Source organism: Amblyomma americanum, chromosome 8 (assembly GCF_052857255.1).
Source record: "Amblyomma americanum isolate KBUSLIRL-KWMA chromosome 8, ASM5285725v1, whole genome shotgun sequence".
NCBI lineage: Eukaryota > Metazoa > Arthropoda > Arachnida > Ixodida > Ixodidae > Amblyomma > Amblyomma americanum.
This window is the reverse complement of record NC_135504.1, coordinates 87511235-87538293: the sequence shown is the minus strand read 5'-3', so window position 1 is coordinate 87538293 and position 27059 is coordinate 87511235. Positions and strand designations below refer to the sequence as shown.

General features: G+C 42.2%; 1 protein-coding gene across 1 annotated transcript; it reads right to left on the bottom strand.

Annotated features, from left to right (window-relative positions):
* Nucleotides 1-354: 354 nt before the first annotated feature.
* LOC144102585 (uncharacterized) lies at nucleotides 355-11174 on the bottom strand. The gene is made up of 4 exons (XM_077635816.1): nucleotides 11126-11174; nucleotides 8823-9059; nucleotides 8144-8297; nucleotides 355-775 (listed from the first exon to the last, which is right to left on the bottom strand). The coding sequence occupies exons 1-4, from the start codon at nucleotides 11172-11174 to the stop codon at nucleotides 448-450; spliced, it is 768 nt and encodes a 255-aa protein (XP_077491942.1). The 3' UTR covers nucleotides 355-447.
* Between the last annotated feature and the right edge of the window lie 15885 nt (nucleotides 11175-27059).

The following is a 27059-nucleotide window of genomic DNA, read 5'->3' as shown; positions in this document are numbered from 1 at the left end:
GGATGTTAAGGCATCACAATGTCCATTAGCGTACATACAAATCATGAAAACTACACACTTAACGTTGCGGGCCTCTTAAAGAATTGTTGTAAACGCACCAGTCATAAGCTTATTCAGACATCGAATGCTCAATCATGCTTAGAAACCCCACGAGTATATGCGGTCCAATTTAAATCAAAACAATTTATTTATTCAAAAAGTTCCAACATGCTAGAAGGAACAAGAACCAACTTTTATTTATGTTGTTAATGAACAGCCATGAAGAACAAAAAGAATGCTGCCAAAAACACAGTACATTACAAAGGAAATGACAAATACCGTGCATCTGTGATGCTTCTCACACAAGCACTCAGTGCCATACCCCGAGCACTGGAGGCAAAGCAATGCCTGGGATCTCGAAGGTGATCCCATGGGAAGCAATATGCGGCACCAACGCAAAGCACCACATCACTTCTTGACATCCTCGATCATCAAGTAGCTCCTCACTTTCCTCCAACAATATTCATGGAGGCTGTCGAGCTGCTTGGACCCATCCTTGCTGGGGTGGCAAACAACTCGCTCCCTCACAACGCCTGCAATTTGCATAAACGCGTGCAGGTCCTCAATGCGTCGCAGTCCTTTTTTAGCAATTTCAGCTGCCTCTGTCTCACTGACAGCCAGCTTGTCGGCGAGTTCCTCAAGCAACACAGGATGCCCGGCGACCCGTTCCAGACCTTGGGCATAGTACCTGCACGAGTTTGAATGATGCCCTAAAATTACTGCCACACAAAAACTTCAGGCTAGGGAGGGCTCTAGAGGAATCATGTGCAAATATACTTTGAATAATTTACTGCTATAGAATTCTGAAATATATGTACAGAATGATTTATTCACAAATGAATGTGAATAAATCATGCTTCGCCCTGACCAGACGGTTTTCCGTCGAACCTTGGACTATATGTACAGAATGAAACAAGACAGAGGAAGAAATAGAAATGACTACTGATATCATGCATAGAACAAATATGCATGAGTTTGTTAGCTGACACCAGTAAAGAAGCGAGAACATGCAGCAACTCCCCATTTTTATTTTAAATCCTCAGCTAGCCTCTGCCTAAGGGTCACTAGTATAAAAATTTGTGCAAAATACGATGTACTGTCACACTCAAGATGACCTGCAACAAACGAGATGCAATTAGAGCCCCATTCACAAAGCAGTGCAACCCCGCAGTGCTAAAAAATGAATTCCGCCGCTGGTGAAAAGGGCAAAGAACTGAATGTCTGTACATGTACTCTATATGAAAGTGCAATGATTTGCTATAAAGTGGAAACCTCAATTAGTACAGGCCGGACATGCTGCAAGTCGTACTGAGCAAAGTAGTACATAATGAGTGAGAGAGAAGTGAAATGAAAGAAAGTAAAAAGGTAGGGAGGTGGAATGGGGTGAGGAATGCAAACCGCATATTGCCCGTGGGTGGCACATGCCATGGTAACAAACGTCACAAGACCAGAATTTTGTTGGCATTGTAATTGCCCGTGGCTGGCACATGCCATGGTAACAAACGTCACAAGACCAGAATTTTGTTGGCATTGTAATTAAGCAGCCCTAAAATTCTGATAACAAATTTCTATTATGCACTTTTGATTTCAGACGTCTAGAGTATGAAGTGAAGCTATATGTGGAGTGGGATGCTACGGGGTAACACAACTACAGAAAAATTCCGAACAAGCGCCGCCAACCAAGCGAGGGCCCTCCTAATGTTTCATATTTCCACACCGTTGCCATCCCACAAGCTCATGCTTAGCTACAGAATCTATGAAAAAAAAGCAGGAATTTTGGAAACATTATCGGAAGAACTTTGCCAATTGCAAAATGCATAGTATTGCACACTGCCACATATTGTGTCAGATTTTACAAACTACACTAAAGTGAAGATGGGATCTTCGATTCATGTTGATTGATACACTGTACAGCTTTGTTCAGACCGTATTTGGTGCATCACAGCCCTGATGGCTGCTGCTTGATAGGACACCATTACTATTAATACTAACTGCATTTAGACATCTCACATAAGCTTTGAGAAAAACAGCTGAGGGAGTGATATAGTTCTTCAGGACATATAATGGCTAAATGAAACTACAATACATTATAGTGCAATTAGTAGTATGCCACCTGCATAATACAAGGCGATAAAAAATGCAATCAGTGACAAGGCTATTACCTTGTCTATTCGTATTCTCTAAAGCTCTGCTGTATTGTATGCAGAGTAAGACAATGGTTTGAACAAAGAATACATTGTTTATGATAATGCTGACACGTTTTGCTTCAAGACAACCACCTATACATTAATATCATTTTATACGGTCAATACCGTCAGGATTCACAAGAGAAAAGGGAAAGAAAAAGGTGCAACACTGTGCATACAATTGTGATAACTCATGACTTGGAAGTACAAATTAAAAAAAAAAGCTTTTATTCAGGATACCCTCAAAGGCTCTCAGTTTGAGGGTATTACATTATGGGTAAAACGCAACTACATAATGGGGAATACAAATAGGCAAACAGAAAATGGGTAAACTCCACAATACAAAATAAGATACCAGCTTATTAAACAAAGGAGATAAAAATAGATATATCCGAGGAGAGAGAAAAAACAAAAAATGATACACAAAAAAAACAACAGTGAAACAACAAATCAGGACAGAGAGCAAAACGTCAGGAAGAAATTGTATACATCAATAGTGCAACAGTGCTCACAAAAACGGCACCAACTACAATCAGCATTGTTGGAAAAGCTGCAAGTGTAGGTATTACTAGTTTTAACACCACAATTACACAACCGCACAGTTTAGTCAGCCTTCTAGCACTAATGTAAGTGTGGTCACCACATGCAGCTAAAGCAAATATGTGGCCGAGAGTAATGGAATGTTAATGCTTGGGTATTTAGGTTGCAAGAATAAAGAAAAAAACTGCAGCTTTTGCTTAGTCTGGTAAATTGGAAGGTGCTCACTGAGGACAGAGCGGCAAGCAATGGAAAAGAAAATCATAGGCGTAACGTTTAGAGGAAGAAAGCAGAGTAGGCCAGCGAACAAATGCAAATTAATGATACCCTTAGTCTAAACCAAGAAATATGCATGGACAGGGCATCATGTAATGGGAAGACAACCAATGGTCGTTAAGGGTAATATGGACTGGACTCCAAAAGAAGGCAGAAGTAGAAGGAGGGCAACAAAGAGACAGGCGGGTGGATGAGATTAAGAAGTTTGCAGGGATAAGAGGGCTGCAGCTGGCACAGGACAGGATTAAGTGGAGAAATATAGGAGAGGCCTTTGCCCCGCAGTGGGCATAGTCAGGCTACTGTTGCTGATGACCTTGTCATTCTTGCAAATGTACCTTAGCTGTTTTTCAATTTGAGTGAACTATCTTGATTAGTTGCTTATATGGCCTTGGTTATTCCTACACATACAATTTCAGTAGTTATCGGTAAGTTAGAGGGGGCCTTTCCCCACTCGCACCTTTTGGTTGTCCTTGGTCATTCCTGAGCAATCAGTACAAGCGTCCTCTCATGCTGGGGCAGTGTTTGTATCAGTTGATTATCACTTAATGTCTACTCATGCCTGTGGCTATCCCTTCAGATTTTCAGTGAATTGTCAAATACTCCTTTGCCAGCTGTCATTGTAACTCTTACTAAACATTCCAACTCATGTGGCTGTCAAAAACTTTACAGCACAGCTCTTAAGCGCTAGTTCCTAGTTCCTGAGCAGCACCACCACCTCCCCTCGGTGTAACCGAGAGAACAAGGAGCACAGTTGAGAATAAATCAGAGCAAACGCAGAGTGCAGTGAAAGATGAAAGACAATGATAGCAAAGAAAGTGCGAAAAAGAAAGCAGAGGAAGGTACGGCGGTAGCATGAAGAGAGCATAAGAGAGCTTCACGGGCGCCACAGTAGTGCGCTGCCATCTGCGAGGCTCAGCAATGGCAAATTGCCATGCGCGCTGTTCAAACTGAAACCCAGAGATGCCTCCATTTGGCACTGTAAGCTTCGTATGCAGTCGCCTACAGTTAAAGTAGCATAGTAGCTGCACTCAAATTTTTCTTTACTGAGAAGCAAACTCGTAGGCCATCTTTTAAATGCTCACTAAATATATGTAAATCTTAACGCATATTTATTGTCGGCTTTGCTAATTTTCCCATTGACAACTGCCATATCTATGTCACAAACGTTGCAGTGTTTCTCTCTCCATTAGTGATGCTTTGTTCACAAAGCCAAATTTCAAATTGTTGTTTCCTTTTCCTGATATGAACATGCAAATATATGGACTAAGTAAATTTTTCACGAGGTTGTTACTGAATTATCTGCTGTATGGTATTTCATTTATTTCACTCTTAAGGGATAGAGTACACTACAGAGGGGAGGGGCAAAGAGAATAAAAAGTAAACATCAGTAAAAACTCACAAAAATAAACAGTACAACAAAAGCGATTCAAGATTACGAGCTGATATCTGATTATAAGCACAGAGTGGCACAAAGTTCAATGTACAGGATTTCAAATTAATATGAAGAATGCATATCTTCAAAATTTCTAGTTAGCATTTTGATGATGATGCTCACGAAAACTTCACCTCACAAGTCATTTGCAACACTATAAAAGGTAGAGCTCTCTCATCTATTCAGGGCCAAGGAAGACAACAAATAGTCCCTCAAATATCGAAACAGTGTTGTGACTACCCTTTAAAGAATTGGTTTGGTTTATGGCGGTTTAACGTCCCAAAGCGACTCAGGCTATGGGACGCTGTAGTGAAAGGCTCCGGAAATTTCGAACACCTAGGGTCTTTAATGTGCACTGACATCGCACAGTACACGTGCCTCTACAATTTCACCTCTATCCAAATTCAACCACCGGGGCTGGAATCAAATCCGCGTCTTTCAGGTCAGCAGCCGAGCGCCATAACCATAGCATGACAAATTATAGTGGCGAGTGAAAAGGTAGTTCAGGGTGGTGTTTTGAAAGTGTAGACCTCCTGCATGTTTGCAAACAAACGTGGAGGTGCTGCAGGCTCTAGTGGACTTGCGGTAGGCTAGAAGCCAGGGAGAGGGTGTCACGGTGGAGGTGTTGAGTGCGAGCTTTTAAAGCTTCCAGGATTTAGCGCGAGCTTTTAAAGCTTCCAGGAGAGTTTTCAGTTTCTTCGGCTTACAAGAGTGGTTCATGCATAACATGGTTATTAATCTTGAACTACTTGGGCTCACGTTGACCACACATGGCGTGTTCAGGGAAGAGCTCAGCACTAAGCATTGTGTATGTAGTTGGTAGTACGCAGGAAGCGATGCTCACCGCAGCTGTGGCCTAGTTGTTCGAGCATCCGCCTCGCGTGCAGGAGGTGCGATCCCCAGTGCCACCGGGTACCCGCCGGTGATACGATGGGTATAAGCTTTCCCCTGCCTGTTGCTCGGCTTCTTTACAGTGAAATGCTTGGGAAACGGGTCTTTGACCCCATTTTGAGTATAAAAAAAATACCATGTGCCATGGTGCACTTTGGCCACAGATGCCCTTGCACCACAACAAAATCCATAATCGTTATCAGAAAGCATTGCTGCCATTGATTTATACTCTAGACATTGAACAAGATCACTATATTGACGCGCTGTACAAGCCAGCATGCTCTCACTGCAGGACGGTTGTTTTCTTGCAAACACGCTTCATAATTATGCACAGCCTCATTAACCAGTTTATAACTCATCATGCATTTCAGAGAGCTAAATGTTCTTATGTGGCTTTTCACACATGCTAATGTGCGCTGTTTTAAACATATCAACGTGACCATGCAAGAGCGGCACAATTTATCATACCCCTCTACGTGAATCAAATAAAACTATGTCATCCATTTTAAAATATAGTCCCACGTAAATAGTCAACGCTCCCTTAAATGTTCGTATAATTTCCACACTCATTAAAATATGCTGTGCAATCAACGAGAATGCATTCCTTCGTCGCAAGTCCTTAGTCACAACTCGTGCTCATCAAATGGCTCTGGGTGACGACGACATGCACAGCTAAATCTGCACTGGCTTTTTCCTTGCGTTGTTTTAAGCATACTATGCTGACGTATAGGCGAGCGAGCGTAACATCTTCCCCACTATAAAACCTTTGGCACGTACACTGATTGGCAGCATCAATCGAGACCCACACTAAACTTTATACCGCAGCCTATTGCTGTATTAGTCTACAAAACACCTATTGAGGCTGATTTATTATTCCTTTTTATGCTACTAAGCATATCCCACAGCAAAGTAGCTGGTCCACACATGCTGCTTCTGGAGTGCGCGGAAACGATGCAGCCATGCAGTACTGCCGGTAGCTGCAGCAGCTACGGTAGAGACAGGTGGGCGGAACCTCTTTTGCCTGACACGCAAAACTCGCTACTGGCATCAGCGCCACTGTATCTTCATGACGTCGCGGCATCAGGGTGGTGTGTAGCAAGCGTTTCATTCACTGGTTAAATTAGCGCAGCAGCTGGACACTGGTGCTCTTTCCTTCCCAGTGATGGAGCCATCAGTCATGAGGTGCACATCTCATGACTAACAGGGTCATGAGGGAACACATTTTGTATGCCATTCTAACCGGCTGCAGCCTTCACACTGCTGCAAACAACTTGTGAGATTTAGTTGCGAGATGCAGTTGTAAATACATCATGCGTGCATTTTTAAGTATGCTTCTAAACATAACCGAATTATACTTGTTAGTGAAAAGCTGTTCCAATCCTTGATAGTTTTAGGGAGCAGCAAGTTCCTGCGCGTAACAGTGTTAAAATGTGATATGCTAACTTTCTGATTATTATTACGACAAGAAATGAGCAAAGCTGGCCGGATCCAAACAACATGAACAATACTGTTATGATGATATATTTTATTAGAGAAAAATGTGGGATAATTTTCAGCGATTGGATAAAAGAAAAAGGTTTAATGACCATTTCATGCATGTTATGCATGCTGTCCAATTGAAGTTATTGAAAATGAAATGGACTGAGTAGTTTTGGGTAGCCTTCATGATCTGTGTTTTCCTAATTGATGCAGCATATTCAAGCTGCAAACAAACATAAGCGGTGCATTACAACTGTTCTAACAATAATGGCACACGAGTAAAATTTTGGTGCAAGTGCCCCATAGTATGGGGTGCGAGGACAAGCTGTTAGTTTGGTCACTCCTAAACAATGGTATGAAGTCACACAATCCAATAAAGTATTAGTAAGATAATAATTAGGAAAACTGTGATTAACACTAGATACTCTCATTGTTTTGAACTTATTAATGTTGAGTTGCATTTTCCATACATGGCCCACTCAGTTTTGTTTAAGTGAAGATGAGGGTAGCTGTGGCTCTGCATTGGAGCAAATCATGGCAATATCAGTTTTCTGTATGTTCAAGTGAGCCTTACGCTATTCGCTTGTCTAACGGTCCTTGGTCATTCCATTGCAATCAGTGCACGTGGTTTTACATGCTTGGGCAGCGTGTGCATCAATTGATTATTGGAAATGGAAGGGAAAAGAGGATGGGGAGAGGGTGAAGAGCCTGCCACCGCATCGGGTGCAGCTGGCCCTAGTGACGCCATTGTATCGCATCTTAGGCAGAGAACTCTACACTAGCAGATAACTCTACACTGGCACTAAAAACTAAAAATATCTTTAACTTAGATACACTACAGCTGACAGTTTGTTTCTGGAAAGATTTCACATTTTCAGCCACCTATGTTTAAAAATTTTTAGATGGGCTGCTGAAATTTGAATCTTTACGATATGAAATGAATATTAAAATGCTCACTGAGGCACCCGGTACAAGCTGCCAACTTATTTTGATGGAGTTTAGAACCATACATTTGATAACCACAAATATAAAGCACTGTTCCATGTAAAAGGTTTACATGCTGCCTCTGTCTGAAAGCCTCAAAGCACGTCATAAAAAAAAGATGCTACGGGCACTGCTAAAGTACAGATTCAAGCCTCTTGTTCATTCTGCAAATGTTTTTGCACGAATTAAAGGTTTAAAGCTGAGAGTATAAATTACTACAAATTTCTTGTGGCAAAATAGAAATAATTAACTAAACTGTTTTCCTACCAAAATGCCAGTTTCTCAAATTATGTCCACAACTCAAGAGTAGGATACATACCCAGTGTTCAAAGTGCCATTCAGAAAGATAGCCGCACGTGACACCAAGTTGGAGTTTCGCCGCACTGTGTCCTGGACAGTGAACCAGTGTGAAGCCACTCCTTGAAAACGTTGATCCATAGTGATGCTGATGAGCGAGTAGTTGTCTCTGATGCCTACGGCCAAACGCCGAATAAATGAGCAAGGTTGGATGTTCAGGTACAGCCTTCGAAAGTGCCCGCTAGAGTTGACCAAATCTGCCAAATGCTCAACATCTTCTCTACACATGCATGGTGTATCGAGGATCAGTTCTTTTATGCTTGTGTTCTTTGACAAAGATTCAACGACGACCCTGCAGAACTTTTTAGTGTCCGAGGCATTGTAGTAGGTACGCAGACTCAATCTGAGTTTCTTGAGTGTGACTGCCATGCAAATGTAGTTGCCTATAGCTGAATACAGTTGATCACCCAAACCGTCATCCCTGATGATGATGCTTGCTGTCGTGATGTGTGCTAATGAAGGTAACCAAGGCAGCATTAGCCAAAATGCAGGTCTAAATTTGTTGGACACCCATACACGGACTGCTGAAAATACCTTGTACTCAAGCAATGTCTTCCACTCAAGCAAATTGAAGCTACCATGTATGTCGCAAGTTCCAAAACTAACTTTCTCCTCTGCACCACTCTGGCATACTCGCGCACAGGCTTCTGCCATTAGGGCATAATTATTTTCACACATTTGAATAAACACCTTCTTCAGGCTTCTCTTTGCTGGCAGAGCTGTGAAGAGCACATCCCACTGGTTCAAATTCCAGATACAAAATGGCATGGTGACTTCTTGCAACGTTTCATGCTTCAAGAGTGCCACCAGCAAATGCCATAGGTCTGCTACTTGTGGATATCCTACGCATTCCGCACTTCGTACACGGTTATGTGCACCTGAAACAATCAAGATGCGCAAAACTCCATTAACTTCCAAAAGTGTTGTTATTTGCACGATGCTACACTGATCCAGCAAAAAGTTTGCGAGATGAATGCAGGAGACAGTCTTGTTCTCCAAGAGACCCAAGATAACTAGAGCCAAGGAACCATGGCAAACTGTGTGACTTGCCTCAATCCTCACAAACTTTAGGGGAGCATTCTTCAGGTGCACTGCTAATGACAAACGATACTTAACAGAAACTTTGCTCATGACAGACTCGTTCAACCAAAGCTCTTTTAGAGCTGTCTTTTCCAAAAGCACACTCACTAAACTGAAAGTGTGTTTGCTTTCCAGGCATAAAGAAGGAATCTTCAACACAGCCAGCGATGTGCACCTTCTCAAAAGAGCCACTAGTGTCGACTGCACTGCTACCGGACAACTTGAAAAATCCATGCATTCAAGTTCTTCCAAATGGCTCAGAGAAGAAAGGAGTATGCACATGTCACTGGGTGTCTGAAAGGTATCCCAATGAAATTTCAGTGACTTAACGTTTGAGCTTCCTCTGAGGGCACTGCTTAAAAGTTCACCTGAAAGCCTCACGACACTAGCACTGAAGTCAAGAGATTCTATACAGCTATGAGTTTTCAGCAGCCAGTACACCAGGATCTCGACTTTGCAGACAGGAAACTTGCCCTTCATTGGAAAATATGGCCTGTCAAGAGATGCAAGGGTCAGCTGCCCCGGTGCATCTGGAATTTCACGCAGCTGCAGCTGAACCATACAGAGGTACTCATTTAAAGCAGAAAGGTCTGGGACGATCTGACATGTCTCGTTCTTAGTAGTTGTGCAGGGGTGTTCAATGACACCAGGAATAAACCTTCCCCAAAAATCTCCAACATTTTCAGACCAAGAGGCACGTGACTCTCTTTGCTGTGCTCCGATCAGTGTTGGTGCCTTATTCGCACGAATGGCTGCATCACCTGCGTATGAAAAGAAAACATCATGCAACATGACATAGAATCACAAGTGACCACAATATTATGTTTCATCAATTTCCTCAAATAGACTAAAATAGATCTCTCGAGATTACTTTTAACAAGTTGGCTAGTCTCAGACTGAGCTACCATGTGACCATAAGGACAATAACTTTCTTACTCTTTTATAAATGACCCTTTTAAATGAGAGAGCACATATGTACAATTTAGGCACATACGGCCTGAAACCATCACCAATGATAGCCAGGTTTCTTCTCCTTAACACTACACCTTGTATATAGGTACTGACGATTGCTTGCATACAAAACAAACCCAATACTAATGAAATAACAAGCTGGTACCACTTACGTTAAGGTGTTAATCCCAAGAAGTCAGAAAACACAATAAAGTCCTTTAACACTTAGCAAAAATGTACTCAAATTTTGGTCTTTTACTTCTCTAGGCGAGGGCGGCTAAGAGTAAGAGCCAAATGTGAACAGTCCCTGAGGGGATGAAAGGGAGAATCTTAGGTCTGTTCCGATTTGTCTGCACTAAGTGAACTAGTTCTCGTGGTGTTGCACTTTGCCATTTGTACCAGCGATGCAACATGGTGCCCTTTGCATGATGCCATTCATTTAAAAAAGCGCAGACATAGTGCAGACCCAATTCCGCAAAACTCTCCGCTTTCTCGACTGCCAGCATCGATTTCGTGCACCAGCAGACTGCATTGTGGCAGCAGACGTCCGACTCGCTGAACGCAAGTATGCTCGAACCACGATGACACATCTAAGTGGTCCACCAGGGCATACACACTGCACTGGATTTCATGGTAATGGATAGCAACAGGTACGTATTCTCTGCACTCATCTGTGGACGGCCTCCCATGGCGTGCAGAAAAAACAGCGGAACTTGAAAGCAACCGACAAGAGTCTCAAATATGCCATGCAAGAGGCAGAAAAGACGCACTTCATCTTTTTTCCTTTTTCTACAAAGAGACAAAAAGCATGTGCAGCAAGCAACCAATTCTCTCAAACCACAATAGCACACTAGAAGCAGGTTTCCATGACTTCTGCACTTTAGAGTTTGTTTCTGTTTGTGTCTCAATGTACCTGCACTGTTGAACTGGTGCTGCATGAGTGCAGCTTTTTTTTCCACCATCATGAACTAGTTCACATCGTGCAAGGCGAATTGAATGGACCCCCTACACGTAGGCCTGGCTGCACTTTAAAATGGGAAGGTTTCAGCTCAGCCAACACAAAGATGCAGCACTAACACTTAGGGAAACCCCTACTGCTACTGTGAGGATGCTGGCAACAGGTAATGCAAAGCCTTATCAGGCAACCTCACAGCTGTTGCACCTGCATGATTACAACTGTTTTAGCAAAAGCAGAGGTAGATTCGGTGAAGGTGTGAGAAAACAAGAAAGCAACTGTGTGACAGAGCACACAAAAAGCCACAGCGTGAGAGGCAGAACTACTATATGCAGTGCAGGAGTGTCACAAACACACAGTGGGCAAGGCTGGCGGGGGCTCTTCCCGGTTTCATACTGAAAGTGGGGGAGCACTGACAAGCAGTTATCTTTTGCAAAAAGTCCTTTCTTTCAGGAACGGTCCATTTCACATAGCACCAGGCCACGTGCAAGATAACTACTGTTATCTGACTACACAAAGTACTTTCACTTAATGAAAAGGAATTCCTTTTCATGCGCACAGCATGACTGCCACATCTTCAGCTGGTGTCAATGTGGAGAACAAATTTTGTCTTGAAAGCAGACGAACGTATTTTTCAGCTGTTAAGGCTTATTTACCTTCCCACAGCAGTATCAAGATTGTTATCATTTAAATGCTGAATAAGATCGTCTCAGCAGCCTAGAAGCACCAGTAACACTTAGGGGCACCCCTACTGCTACTGCGAGGATGCTGACAACAGATAATGGAAAGCCTTATCAGGCAACCTCACAACTGTTGCACCTGCCTGATTATAACTGTTATAGCAAAACCAGAGGCAGATTCGGTAAAGGTGTGAGAAAACAAGAAAGCAATTGTGTGACAGAGCACACAAAAAGCTACAGTGTGAGCAGCGGAACTGCTATATGCAGTGCTGAGTCCAAATATGTGGACGTGACCTAAGCCTCCTCATATTTTCGTACACAAGGCTAATTTCCAGCTTTGAATATCGTGCTCTTATCATTTTGACCCTTCCTGTCAAGTTTGTGGCGCCATCTCTTGCAGCTACAACGAAATGTGTTTGTAAAAAAAAAAATATGTGCATCACGGCGTTTTCTGGCGGGACGAGCAAATAGCTTTTCTCTTTACATTCTACAATGATGCCATTTAGGGCTCGGAATGTTTTTATAGGTTAATGTAGAAATGGCACACGAATTTTCATCATCATAGACGAAAAAGTGCTGCGGTGGACGCTCAGAGTGGCGCGTCCACAAATGTGGAATGGCACCTTATTGTTGAAAATATCAAAGTGGCGTTTCTCCCCACAGCGTGCCTTTTTTGTGAACATATGGTAGAAATTGGCTTACGGGTTTCGAAAACTATGCTTGTGTAAAGATAACGTGGATGACTCCAGCGCTGAAGCATATTTCACGAAAATAGCTGATAGAGAAGCACCTCCAAAGAAGTGCAGCCGGTCAAGCAATGAAGACCCGCAGATTTTCGCAAAGAACCGCCACTTAGCTGAGCCACTGCCGACAAATACAGTGAGCTATGACCAGTGTTTAAAGTCGGGGAGGTCTAGGAGGATCTTAGGCCCCTCACCAATATTGAAAAAGGAATCGGAGACCACTTTTGGTAGATTTAGAACGCATGAATCCGAAGGAAGCAAACATTTCATTGGTGGTCGGAACATTTTTTTCTCTATCTTTTTCAAAATTTCGCTGCAGTTTTTAGCAAGAATCATTACATTTTGTATGAAACGCGAGATGGAGAAAAATACAACTTGATAGCACTACACAAAAGGGGATGAAAAACAGGAATCCTTGCCCTTACACCTTGGTCAGTTTAGAGCTGGCCGCTCAGCTCCAAGGCTACAAATCAATAATCAGCACATTGGTAGAGCGAGAGGACAATTTGTTTCAGGTCTCAGACCTAAACTGAGAAAACAATTACCTTTAAAAATTTCTCATTTTTGCAAATACCGTGTCTTTAACAGGCGGCAAGATGCTACCTCTCCCTTTTCACCTGTGCTCGGATCACTCGAGACCCCTTCGATGCAGCCAGACTTGAAGCATTACTTGTGATGGAAGCAACCATTGGCCCCAACTTCTGAACAAGTTAACTACGCAACAGTGCCGACGTGACGGCTCCACATCTAAAAGCAAGGTTGTGTGCTCGAAATATCAAATTTTCCTCTGCCTGTCGTTATATTCGCACAGCTAAACATTCATTCATGTCTAATGATCACTTAGAAAAAGCAAGCAAATGTGTTTACATTTATGAGTCAGGTTCAGAGGTGGGAAAATGCCCTCATTTTTGCTTTTCCTCCCTCACCCTCACTTTCGAGTCCATGGCCCTCCCTCACCCTCGCTTCGAAAAATTTGCTTGGCCTCCCTCACCCTCACCGTCACACATCATTGGCCCTCCCTCACCCTCATTAACAGTCGTTTTAAAACTAGTTATTTATGTAGTTTGCAACCTCTGGCGATATTACTGTCTAATAAACATTACAGGAATAAACATACAGTAATAAGAGAAGCCCTCAAGGCACTATTGGACGACAGGTTAGATGCTTATATTGTTGTGTGCGCGTGTAAGTGTGTGTTGTTTGAGCTAATACGTGAGACGAAACCGAGACAGCAACGAGTTGAGCCTCAAAATATCACAGGGCCTTTACTTCTGCCATGCACTGCATGCATACATGTGCCCTGCACTTATAACATTTCATTGTTATCTATATGCACTGCTAAAATGAAACAACGCATTATTTGCGTCTGTGAATGAAAACTGATGCACGCCAAGAATATTTATATAATAATGTAGTAGTGTTTACTGCGACACTTAGATTAAAGGCTAAGCACAGAATAGACTCAGAACAAAGGGAGTTTGTTGGTCACTTAATTATCATTTCCCAATGACACTGCGATAGCACTACATCTTCTCAATTTCACTGCTCCCCAATCTCCTGCCATTTCGTGCAGTTTGCTGCATGCTCGTCTGATGACCCTTCCACGTGCCCGGATAGAAGATTATGAAGACCGCTCTTTCAAACTACAGCACGGGAGACTGGCAATTTAACACAAGCAAACGCGGGTACGTGAGGACATCGATTAGCAGCTTTTTTTTTTATTTGAGATGTTTGCCTTTAGGCATAATGAGAAAGGGGGATAAAGTTATAAGGAGTGTAAAAAGCCTCGCTCAAAAGTGGCAAAAGTTATCGATAAAGCGATTATCCAGAGCCCACTTGCGATAGTCGTCTTCAACGTCCCATCGCAGGCCTACCTTCCTTAGGAGGCGTCGCCTCACGGAGGCTGTAGCCGGGCAAGTCCACAGCGAGTGGTTTGCATCACACAGTTAAGGTGCTGCACCACAATGGGGACGGTTGTCAGTCAGTTCTAAGCATTAGTCATGCCACCGATGACGCACATAGGGAGTTAGAGCCGCTCCCAGCTGCCCGAATCAGGCGCACAGATACCTCCTCCTCCCGAGTGAGACTACAGGGGAGAGGGTACGAACACGGTGGAATTAGAGCGGGTGTTTGCTGACGCAAATCTTGTTTCTCAGAAACATGGGACAGGAACGGATCTGGGGGAAGAGGGGAAAGTGGCGAGATGTGTGATGTGTCAAGGTGTGTCATTATATCAACATAAATATCATGCGGATCGTGAGCATGGCTGCGAATCCAGTGTATACGCACAGGACAGGGGTATTTTTTGCAGAGTTGGTGAATGGATTGTGTAATTTAGAATGTGCGTCGAACAGCCTTAAGGTGCTTAAGGGAGTCAGTGTAAATGTGAACAATATCTAAAGTGGGTACGAGTGGCAGGGAAGTAGTTGCACTTTGTATCGCTTGAAGCTCCAAGGCAAGGGGGTGCAAGTATGTAGCGCGGGAGTTAAGATGAGGATTGGAGGGACTGTAAGCTGCGGTAACTCCCTGCCGTGCTGTGTATGATGCATCAGTGTATATCATGCACCTTGGAGCAGGGACTCCGGAACTTTTTTCGAGGGGGGGGGGGGGGGGTCTGAGTTTTTAGTTGGCTTATTTATTTAAAGTTTTATTGAAAAGTTTATTCAATCTTATTTAATTTGTTTATATCTTCATATTTCGCTGTTCAAAAGTGTACTTCTAATGAATATGCGAACTTGAAATGGGCAACATTATGTAATAAAAATGTACACATGAGAAGTGGTCGACTCGAGTAAAAAAGTTCATTCTGTTTCAATGCTAGTACTCATGCTCATGAAAAGAGCTCAGTCAATTAACAATTTCTGTTGGGGTATGATTGGTTTAGGCTGCTGAAATTAAAATGTTTTAAGGCTGGCTATGAAGCCAGTGAGCTCAGCCACTCTGTGCTTTACATTTATAACGTCCTAAAATTGAAGCGTTTGTCAGGAATCTCATCTGAGTGCAAAAAGTTGGAGATTTCGCCCCCCCCCCCTCCCCCGCCCCCTCTATTCTGGAGTCCCTGCCCTGGAGGTAGATGCGCGGCTGATATCGGCGGCGAAGCAGAGGAGCGATTGTCTGTGAGTTGACACTATGACTGTGGAGGAAGAGTCTGTAAACGATGAAGCTGAAGTGACATCTTGCGTGCTCTTGTTTGCCTCACGCTGGTCGATAATTCCACTTAATGTTTTAAGTTGAGCGTACTCTTGCAGAACGGGTATGGGTGTAATACGAGGGAGGTAAGTTATAGAGCGCGTAGCCTCCCGATTGATTGCTTCAAGGAAGTCCAACTATCGACGGGTTCAGCGATGAAATTGGGCCTGGTGCACTATCCCTGGCTGGAGGATGGAGCGCACAAGCTGACGGGCCGTATCAGAACGCACTCCGCCAGGGCGCATAGCTATGCGTCGAATCAGACCGAGAGTAGCGTGAGCCGATTTACGGCTCGCGTTTAGCCACAGGGTCCCAGTCCCAGATGTATGAAGTAGAAGGCCTAGAGCACACACACTTTCTCCTTAGCACTTCATACAGGCAGGATGTTTAAGATTTCTCCCAACTGATTTCTCCCAACTGATCTGAGAGAAGTGTATGAACCGAGCGACTTTAAATCGGAGTGGCATTCCCTCTTGTTGATGTGCTCAGCGTTACCATGTGTCTAGTTCTCTGCTGCTCTGTCTTTTTGCGATGTGTTTCATGGCATTTCCTATAGGCTTTTTTAAATAACCTAATGTAAATAGAATATATTTGCAACATAATAAATACCATGCTTAAAAAAGCTGTGGCGGTGGCGTATAGTGGTCTGAAGCAGTGGTCAGCGGAACTGATTTTTAGCGTCGCCACGAGTTCGGATCCCGCTCCCCTAGCTATGAATTTTTTATTCACTAGTGTCCTCCCCCCGTGCGATGCTGGCTTTCCGCTGCAGTGAGGCTCGTATGCTGTCGCTTAAAATAAAAAAAAAAGTTATTCAGGCCAACTTGAAGATCAAACGGGTCACTAAAATACAGCTTTTGGGCTGAATAATACATTGTAATCACCAATTCCTTGAGTCTGGACTGAACGTTTTCCATGCATTTGTGAATGTAGAGAAGTGACCAAATCTACCGCAGTTGAAGTCTAAAATGATGCATCAGCACGCAAACTTACATCATATGATATATCAACCAACGTAAGCCAGTTCAGGTCAAGCAAAAGCATAGAAAGACAAGGTACACCATTCAAATCCAGGACTAATGGTGTTAGCGCACGATAATTGGTGGTTAACCCCAAGTTAATCCACCCGGAAATTTTTTTTTTGCTTGCGCGTCTACGCATTACCCAGACGCAGAGTGTTAATTCCTTCCCATGCCTGCAAGAAATTTGGTTTATAGAATCAGGTGCTCGATTCCGTGGTCTCGTCTCACCGACAGAATTAAACCAAGAGATGTTCCTGTTATTTGGAGAGCAGTTCAACTTTACTTTTGCAGTACCTCGTACAAGGCGGAGTGAGAGATGATTCAGACCAAGGTGGTTAGGCTGCTGCTTTTCTTCCATGATAAGACTACAATGGTTGGCTTTGCCCACTTCATTATGGCACCAGTAGCTTTCCTATACCACAATTCCAGCAAAAATGCAACAACTCTACTGAACTCCTCAACGTATGAATAGAAAAATTCGAAATTAGTGCTGCCAACAGGCTTTGATTTGACAGTGGAATTTCGCAGAAGCATTTTTTTCACTGCAGCCAGTTCATTGAAACCTCACTGAGCTGAAATCAGACTTCGTTCCGGAAAGCAATGCTTAGAATTTGGGAATTCAGCAGTCTTAAAGGTATAAATTCTGCATATTTTAATATACACTCTGATGTTCTGGCAGACTCTAATATGATAATGAGAATGCTGACTGCAGTGCCACGGTTCCCGTTGGACTGGTGGCCACCCGCACAGCCCGACCAGTGCCTTTAGCACACTATACAGGACTTCACCCAAAACTGTACACAATTTTTAAAAAATACGTTTTGAGTTAGAAGAGCTATTTTTCGGCATCACATTGTCAGTGCTGCTGTAAATCGCGGCGATGGAGAAATTGTGCAGCTCCCCGGCCGTCTTTCATGTCCGCCTCGTGTACCTCCAGACTGGAGAAACTACGTCTTCCCCGGGAACCTTCTCTCTAATAACTGGCGCTTTAGAACGGGATTGCGTAATGGGCTGCACAGACAAAAATATTAGCTGGGTGTACGGCTCAGGCCACCACCCTCGCCCTCAGATTGTCAGACTCTGCATCTTGCACTCCCTCACCCTCACCTCATCATGTCGTCTCGCCCTCACCTCACCATGTTTTTCCTCCCTCACCCTCATCCTCACGAGTTTTCTTGCATCCATCCTTCCTCCCCCTCACCTCACCGAGTGAAATCCTCATGAGGTGAGGATGTGGATGCCCTTATGAGGACTCACCCTCGTGAGGATGCCCATCTCTGATCAGGTTTAAGGCACTATGTCCACAAATGTGTAGGCGAATAAAATATGCGTAAATATGAACATTTTCGCATAAATTTTTGCACATCACTTTTGCTTAGTCTACTGATTGTCATTTATGCAAGAAAAGACTTTTCCTTTCAGCAGATTTAAGTGGCGCTTGAAGGGGATATGAAGAGTTAGAAGTCAAACGAACTTGGCCCTTATTTTATCTGCACTAAACATCAAAATAGCGTACCACAAAAGATGAACCTATAGAATAGACAAGAAAGCTGGGAGAGTTGGAACCATTTGTCACGACACGGTGCAAGTCCTGTGCATTCTTGCTTTGTCTCCACAAAGTTTGCACCCATAAAACAGTTAACTGATAGACAACCCATGAGTTCACCTCAGTAATTAACAGCTACAAGTCAAGTTTTTCAGGCACAATGACTAAATTGAAATTTTCCATCATCAAAAATTTTTAAATCACACATAATTACGCATTACACTTCTACTTTGCCTCTGTCAGGAAATCGTGACACTGCAGCGCAGCGCCAAAACTTGAGATTAGATGCAACACATCAGGCTTCTAAGACTGAACTGCCCGTGCCCTGCTTGCGCCCCGGGCATGCGAGCCTCCACTTTACTTGTCTCTTCTGCCAAATAGCGTAGCTGGCGCCAAGGCACCAGCTGGGAGCAGCACCGCGTTGCAGCATCAGTGGGCGCTAAGCCCTAAAACCCCATCGGCATGTCCTACACCGAGTAGCGGGTGCTTTCTCCTCATAGATATTTTCCACCTGATGTCACGGGCACCATCTTCAGTTACTGAGGCTAGCTTTCACAGTAAATGCGGGAACCAGTTGGCAATAGGTGGATTAGCAAAACGCCCAGACTTTCGCTCTGCTTTCTGGTCCCAAAATTTAAGCGACATTGAGTACTGAAGCAAAATACAACATAATAGGAATGGAAACAGCAGCACGCCAGAACACAATAAAATACAAGCCCCGATAATAACATGGCTCCAAGATTTACCTGCGCATTGACGTGGAAATTACAAAGCCCATGATTAAACACGTCTTGATTAGTAATTTCGGAAGTTATCTAGGTGGCTGTTACCGTTTGTTAATTGCAAGGTGGAAAAAAAACGAAAAAAAAAGATTAGATTAATGCCTGCAAATGCAAGTGCTAGTCCTCACAAGTTTGCACTATTTCAGCATAAGAAAAAAAACACAAAAATGTATGTAGCAGCATGTAACGATCACAATAATAACACACCAAAAGGGGCACTGGGAAGAAAATGGCGCCACATCAACCAACAAATGAATGAGTATCTGATTGCCAGCAAAAACTAGCTTTTCCTCTCAAGAGACACTGAGGAGAAAAAGGAATTGGCATGCATCGACAGGGTACAGGGAAGCAGCAGAGAATTAAGACGGCACAAGCTCGAGTAGAGCATGTTGGTCGCATTATGTGTGAAGTGCTGCGCGGTGCGTCCGCATCTGTTTCCTGGAGCTTAGCTGCTGAAGGTGTCCGCTGAGCCGGTCCACTGCTCAGTCAACACACTCGCAACAGGTATTGCATCAGAGAGACCACTCACCACACTCGCCAGAAATGGAGCTTTTATAAGCTAGCAAAGACAGGAAAAGGCCAGGTTCAACGTGGCTTGAACTTAGTTATATAAGCGAAATCTCTGTTAAAGGAGCTCTAATCAAGTTGAAGTATCTTGTTAAAGCACGCCACTTCACAAATATTGTGCATCGAGAATTTATTTAATGCGCTTTATAGAAGCAGTTATCTGTAGTCAAAATTTGAATTTCAGCGTGTTGATGCCTTTTCCCCTTTTCTCATCACTTTCTGCACACTGGAAGGTCGGCTCTCCTCTGCCGGCCCCACCCAATCGGCCTCATCGCCGGCTGCCGACGTGCATGGGAACTCCCCTAGGGAGGGAGAGCCAGTTGCCATCTCTCAACTTGTATACGCAGGTGCGAGCGACGGAGGAGGGTGCAAGCATGAAAAAGTCTCCAGAAAGGACTTGCCAACTTTTACACGTGATTGTCGGTTCTCTGCTTTGTGTAGAAGTGTATTATTTGGCTGAGGTGTTCATGACAACACAATGCAGTGGCAAAGAGAGTTGATGTGCTCTCCTCGGAAGGTGTTTCAGAGCCCCTTTAAGCATGGTGAGACACGGTTCACTTGGTTTGAATGTTTTAATATTGCATAACAAAGGTCAGAATCACGTCATGCCTACTATCTCAAATCAAATGTCAAGGTCACGTGTCAAGGTCAGGTACCAGATCACGTGGTCACGCTACGATAGCTTGGGCCATACTATTATCCAGTTAATTTTGGTTTGACCTTGTGAAGCATTGAAGGTCATTGTCTCACACACATCAAATTCAGAAATTGTACCCTGAAAAATAGAAAAAAAAAGAACAAAAACCAAACACAGATGTTGCATTGCTGGCCAATTTCGTAAAAGCCATGGGTTTACTCTCTTTTACCGTAGATCCCAGAGTCTATACTGCACTGCCATTCAGTTCACAATGGTGGAAACCCGTCCTCTTCGTTAAGGATGTCAGGTGTCAGAATGACTGGCAGGGTCCTTTTTAAATACCATTTTCATGGCGATAAATAGTCTTTCACTGTCGGATAAACGTCAGCATAGCCAGAAAGAGCCAAAGAATAAATTTTTGCTGACTAATAACAATCACTGGATGGAGCTGTACAGTGTCCCTGAATCGTAACAGTTAAACCTAACAAAAATTACTCTGGAATACAGCTGCTTGAAATCGGAAAATTACTTTTATATATCGAATAATACTTAGTGTTGCAATACTAAAAATGCACTATAAAAGACTTCTCTCACTTAGACCGCTTTCTTATTCATACTGAAATTTGATACAAATATGGTATACGACTTTATTTTTACACGATAGTGTATACGGGTCGTTCGGTCAAAAAGCTGTCGGCATAGCAGTAGTCGGCACCATGTGTTGCAAAAAATCGGGGGCTGTATACAAAAATCATATCATAATAATTTGTGGTTCTAGTGATTGATGTGCGATAAGTGATGTGTTGATTAAGAAATGAAAAAGGGGGTTCAAAGGTGTCAAAATGCTCAGAATAGAAAGCCACTGCTTTATGATTTGAATTAAGAAAATTTAGAGCGTAAATAACCAAATATTTGAAACAATTGAAGAAAATGAAATGAAAAATGCATTCAAAGATGTCAAACTGCTCCGAATGAAAAGCCAATGTTAGCTGAGGCTAAGTATCTGTGTTGAATTAAGAAAATTTAGTGCGTAAATGACCAAATATTTGAAACAATTGAAGAAAATGAAATGAAAAATGCATTCAAAGATGTCAAACTGCTCCGAATGAAAAGCCAATGTTAGCTGAGGCTAAGTATCTGTGTTGAATTAAGAAAATTTAGTGCGTAAGTAACCAAATATTTGAAACAATTGAAGAAAATGAAATGAAAAATGCATTCAAAGATGTCAAACTGCTCCGAATGAAAAGCCAATGTTAGCTGAGGCTAAGTATCTGTGTTGAATTAAGAAAATTTAGTGCGTAAATAACCAAATATTTGAAACAATTGAAGAAAATGAAATGAAAAATGCATTCAAAGATGTCAAACTGCTCCGAATGAAAAGCCAATGTTAGCTGAGGCTAAGTATCTGTGTTGAATTAAGAAAATTTAGTGCGTAAATAACCAAATATTTGAAGCAATTGAAGAAAATGAAATGAAAAATGCATTCAAAGATGTCAAACTGCTCCGAATGAAAAGCCAATGTTTGCTGAGGCTAAGTATCTGTGTTGAATTAAGAAAATTTAGTGCGTAAATAACCAAATATTTGAAACAATTGAAGAAAATGAAATAAAAATGCATTCAAAGATGTCAAACTGCTCCGAATGAAAAGCCAATGTTTGCTGAGGCTAAGTATCTGTGTTGAATTAAGAAAATTTAGTGCGTAAATAACCAAATATTTGAAACAATTGAAGAAAATGAAATAAAAAATGCATTCAAAGATGTCAAACTACTCCGAATGAAAAGCCAATGTTTGCTGAGGCTAAGTATCTGTGTTGAATTAAGAAAATTTAGTGCGTAAATAACCAAATATTTGAAGCAATTGAAGAAAATGAAATGAAAAATGCATTCAAAGATGTCAAACTGCTCCGAATGAAAAGCCAATGTTTGCTGAGGCTAAGTATCTGTGCTGAATTAAGAAAATTTAGTGCGTAAATAACCAAATATTTGAAACAATTGAAGAAAATGAAATAAAAAATGCATTCAAAGATGTCAAACTGCTCCGAATGAAAAGCCAATGTTTGCTGAGGCTAAGTATCTGTGTTGAATTAAGAAAATTTAGTGTGTAAATACCCAAATATTTGAAACAATTGAAGAAATTGAAATGAAAAATGCATTCAAAGATGTCAAACTGCTCCGAATGAAAAGCCAATGTTAGCTGAGGCTAAGTATCTGTGTTGAATTAAGAAAATGTAGTGCGTAAATAACCAAATATTTGAAACAATTGAAGAAAATGAAATGAAAAACGCATTCAAAGATGTCAAACTGCTACAAATGAAAAGCCAATGTTAGCAGAGGCTAAGTATCTGTGTTGAATTAAGAAAATTTAGTGCGTAAATAACCAAATATTTGAAACAATTGAAGAAAACGAAATGAAAAATGCATTCAAAGATGTCAAACTGCTCCGAATGAAAAGCCAATGTTAGCTGAGGCTAAGTATCTGTGTTGAATTAAGAAAATTTAGTGCGTAAATAACCAAATATTGGAAACAAGTGAAGAAAATGAAATGAAAAATGCATTCAAAGATGTCAAACTGCTCCGAATGAAAAGCCAATGTTAGCTGAGGCTAAGTATCTGTGTTGAATTAAGAAAATTTAGTGCGTAAATAACCAAATATTTGAAACAATTGAAGAAAATGAAATGAAAAATGCATTCAAAGATGTCAAACTGCTCCGAATGAAAAGCCAATGTTAGCTGAGGCTAAGTATCTGTGTTGAATTAAGAAAATTTAGTGCGTAAGTAACCAAATATTTGAAACAATTGAAGAAAATGAAATGAAAAATGCATTCAAAGATGTCAAACTGCTCCGAATGAAAAGCCAATGTTAGCTGAGGCTAAGTATCTGTGTTGAATTAAGAAAATTTAGTGCGTAAATAACCAAATATTTGAAACAATTGAAGAAAATGAAATGAAAAATGCATTCAAAGATGTCAAACTGCTCCGAATGAAAAGCCAATGTTAGCTGAGGTTAAGTATCTGTGTTGAATTAAGAAAATTTAGTGCGTAAATAACCAAATATTTGAAGCAATTGAAGAAAATGAAATGAAAAATGCATTCAAAGATGTCAAACTGCTCCGAATGAAAAGCCAATGTTTGCTGAGGCTAAGTATCTGTGTTGAATTAAGAAAATTTAGTGCGTAAATAACCAAATATTTGAAACAATTGAAGAAAATGAAATGAAAAATGCATTCAAAGATGGCAAACTGCTCCAAATGAAAAGCCAATGTTAGCTGAGGCTAAGTATCTGTGTTGAATTAAGAAAATTTAGTGCGTAAATAACCAAATATTTGAAACAATTGAAGAAAATGAAATGAAAAATGCATTCAAAGATGTCAAACTGCTCCGAATGAAAAGCCAATGTTAGCTGAGGCTAAGTATCTGTGTATATCATTGTCTTAATAAAAGAATCTTGTAAAAAATTCTAAACAGGCACATCAGCATTAAACGCATCAGCATTAGATGACACACCAAACAGCGTATGCTACGACATCAACTCAAAAGTGCAGCATTGCAGTCCTCCAACGTTTTAAAGAGAAAACTTTACTATGGCTTATTCCGGGAGTTTTGCTGACCGAGAGTTTTGCTTATAGTAGCAGGCATTGAGGAAGCAATAGAGAAATGCCCCATGAAAAAGTGGAATTATCGTTCAGGACTACTCACCAGTACAACAAATGAAACAAGTGGCAAACCGCTGGAAAGGAAGGAGGAAGCCTTAAAGCAGGTGGAATAAGGAAACTAAGGAGGCCATCAAAGAATGACAAGTGGCTTCAAGAAAGCACAGAGAGGCAAAAAAGGCGCAGTTATCTCATGCTTACCCAATGCATAAAAATAGCTAGGGCGGAAAACATACCTCTGTATTTAGCCTTCCTGGCCATAAGCGGTGTATACGACACTGTTAACAGGGAACTCCTGTGGTGCATACTAAAAGATGAAGGTATATGTCATGAGATAGCTGACTTCCTACAGGAAATATACACAGATAATAAAGTTGAAATTACATGGGAAGAGATAAGAAGTACGACAACTGTCGAGGTATGCCAAGGGTTAAGGCAAGGTTGTCCTCTGTCACCGCTGCTGTTCATGCTTTGTACGATAAATATGGAAAAAAGGCTACAAGAAAGTAATGTATGCTATAATCTGTAGTACAGATTAGGCGGAAAGGTCATAGAGCAGCAGCTCCCTGGTTTAATGTATGCAAACGATATTGCACTGTTAGTGTATAAGCAGGAAGATTCGCAAAATTGTTAATTCTCGCGGAGATGAAGAAGAGCGCTAGGCTTCAGTTGTAGCACAATCAAGTCAGTTCTAATAATTTTCAATGATTCAACTGATCAAGTCCTTGCAATACAGGGCCATGAAATACCCAGAGTGGTAGAATACAAACATCTCGGGGTATGGGTAAGGACGGCTATACATGGAAAAGCACGAACACACTGTTAGGGCAAAAGGGCGAAGAGACTCTGCAGTAATTAAACAAAGCGCATTATGGGGGTACAACAAGTATGAAGTACTTAGAGGTATTTGGAAAGGAATAATGGTGCCAGAGCTTACGTTTGGGAATTCAGTTTTGTGCTTAAGACCGGAAGTTCAGTCAAGACTAGAGATAAATCAAAGAGCTGATGGAAGATTAGCACAAGGTGGTAGTGGGAAAACCACAAACGAGGCAGTAAAGAAGGACATGGGCTGGACAGACATCATTTGAAGCATGTGAAGCTCAGAGTAAAATAGTATATGAAGAACACCTAAGAAAATTGGTCAATAGCATGTGGGCAGCTAAGGTATTTTGAATACTTATACAGGAAGAGCATTTATTCACAGTGGTGAAAAAATTCCCTGAAACTAACCAGTAAGTATGCAGGAAACAAGGACTGAGAAATGAAGAGCTTTAAGCAACAGGTAAAAAACGCAGAAGGCAAAAACTGGATGAATTCAATAGAAAAGAAGTACAGTGGAATGTAGAACTATACCTAAGTTGGAAAAGGTGGATCAGAGACGAATAATTCTACGATAACTCAAGAGGCAGCACCCTCGTCTCTGAAGCTAATTGGGGTGTCTTACAAACACTAAGCTACAAAAAGAAATTTAGCCAAGACGACACATGTGCAGTAACGAAATTGAACATCTTATACTAGAATATCGTGATATTCACAACATGTCGATGAAGGCACAGTCACTCTCCCTGAGGCCCTAGAGAGAGAGAGAAAGGGAAAAGTGGTAGAGGAAATGCAGGGAGGTTAACCAGAAGAATGTTCTGACTGGTTACCCTGCACTGGGGGAGAGGGGCCTGCACATGGGAGGGAGGCCCTAGAGTTTCAACATAACAATGGCCATGTGAATGAACCTGCGATCTAAGCAAAAAGCGATTGGAAGATTGGTGGCTCAAAACCACTAAAGGTGACATAAGTGCAGGATTAAAAATGCATTTAATGAAAATGACGAATTTATATTCCGCTTTTACCCCCGTTAAGAAATATGAAGAAAAAAATCCGAGCATGGTGTGCGGCAACTGCCCTCACGTCCGGCCGTTTCAAAGGAGGCGCTACTATCTCCTACCATACGAACGCTGTTCGTCTTATTGGGTCAGATGCCGCAGACGACGCAGCTTCCTAATTCAGATCGTATCAAACAAGTACATCATCCAAATTAACTCTGCATTTAAAAGCAAAACGATCGTATGCCATATCCGCGCGCTGAACTTCTGGGCGAATAAGGAAGCTGTAACAGCGGGAGAAAAATTCTACGGTGCGTATTGGCGTTGCAACCCTCAACGTATGCAAAAAAGAAATAAACAAAACCGTTGCCTGTTCTACACTAACAAACTTTTTTTTTAAGATGCGGTAAATGATAACCACTTCCAGTTCGTTCACGGAACGCGCCACGGCTAGGGGACGATGTGCGAGAAAGGGCGTCATATGATTTGAAATTAACGCGACGGTTCTATAGGGCGACAGCGCGAATGCGCGGCGTTTGGGCGTTTACGTCGACCATGCTAGCTACAATATCATATCGGCGCACAAAGAAGCGCTCAAAATCGTGCTAATATGTGGCACACCGAAGAATCCGTAGTCTTGGCTTTCTGGCGACGAACGCGCCTACTTTGTTAAGCCTAACACGAAATCGCCTGGCGTAGAATAAGGCAACGGGACACTAATTAGTGCCCCGTTTTATCCGTTCACGGTATACTACATAAGATGTGAATCAGTCAGAGCTTCCATATGCGGTCTATTTATAGCGGCGAGCGACATTTAGATGTCTGTTCTTACCGGTCAGCCCATGGTAGCGAGCAACCCCCCTGCAAATATATAACCGCGCATCAGATCAAACTCACCAGCCTGCTGCGTCCCGTCGTTTTTTATCTCGCGACTTCTGCGCTTCGCTGGCTGCTGAGCATCCCCTTGATCCATGGCTTTGGCGCAACTCGAACCTTTATCCACGACGATTACGTGTCAACACAACCACACCAAACGCAACAGCGAACGCCCGGAGGCGAGAACCGTTGCAAGTCTTAACGTGTTTAAAGTTTCGGATTGCTGTTTCGTCTCTGGCCGTTTGGTGAAACATAGCGCTGCGCGCGCTGCCGATGCTAATGAAGCTAGCGGCTAAAAAGAAAAAAAATTACGGCCAATTTGCGTAGTTAATCAAATGCAAAGTAAGTGTGCTAGCACTCCTTACTCCTGCTATAATTTTATAAGC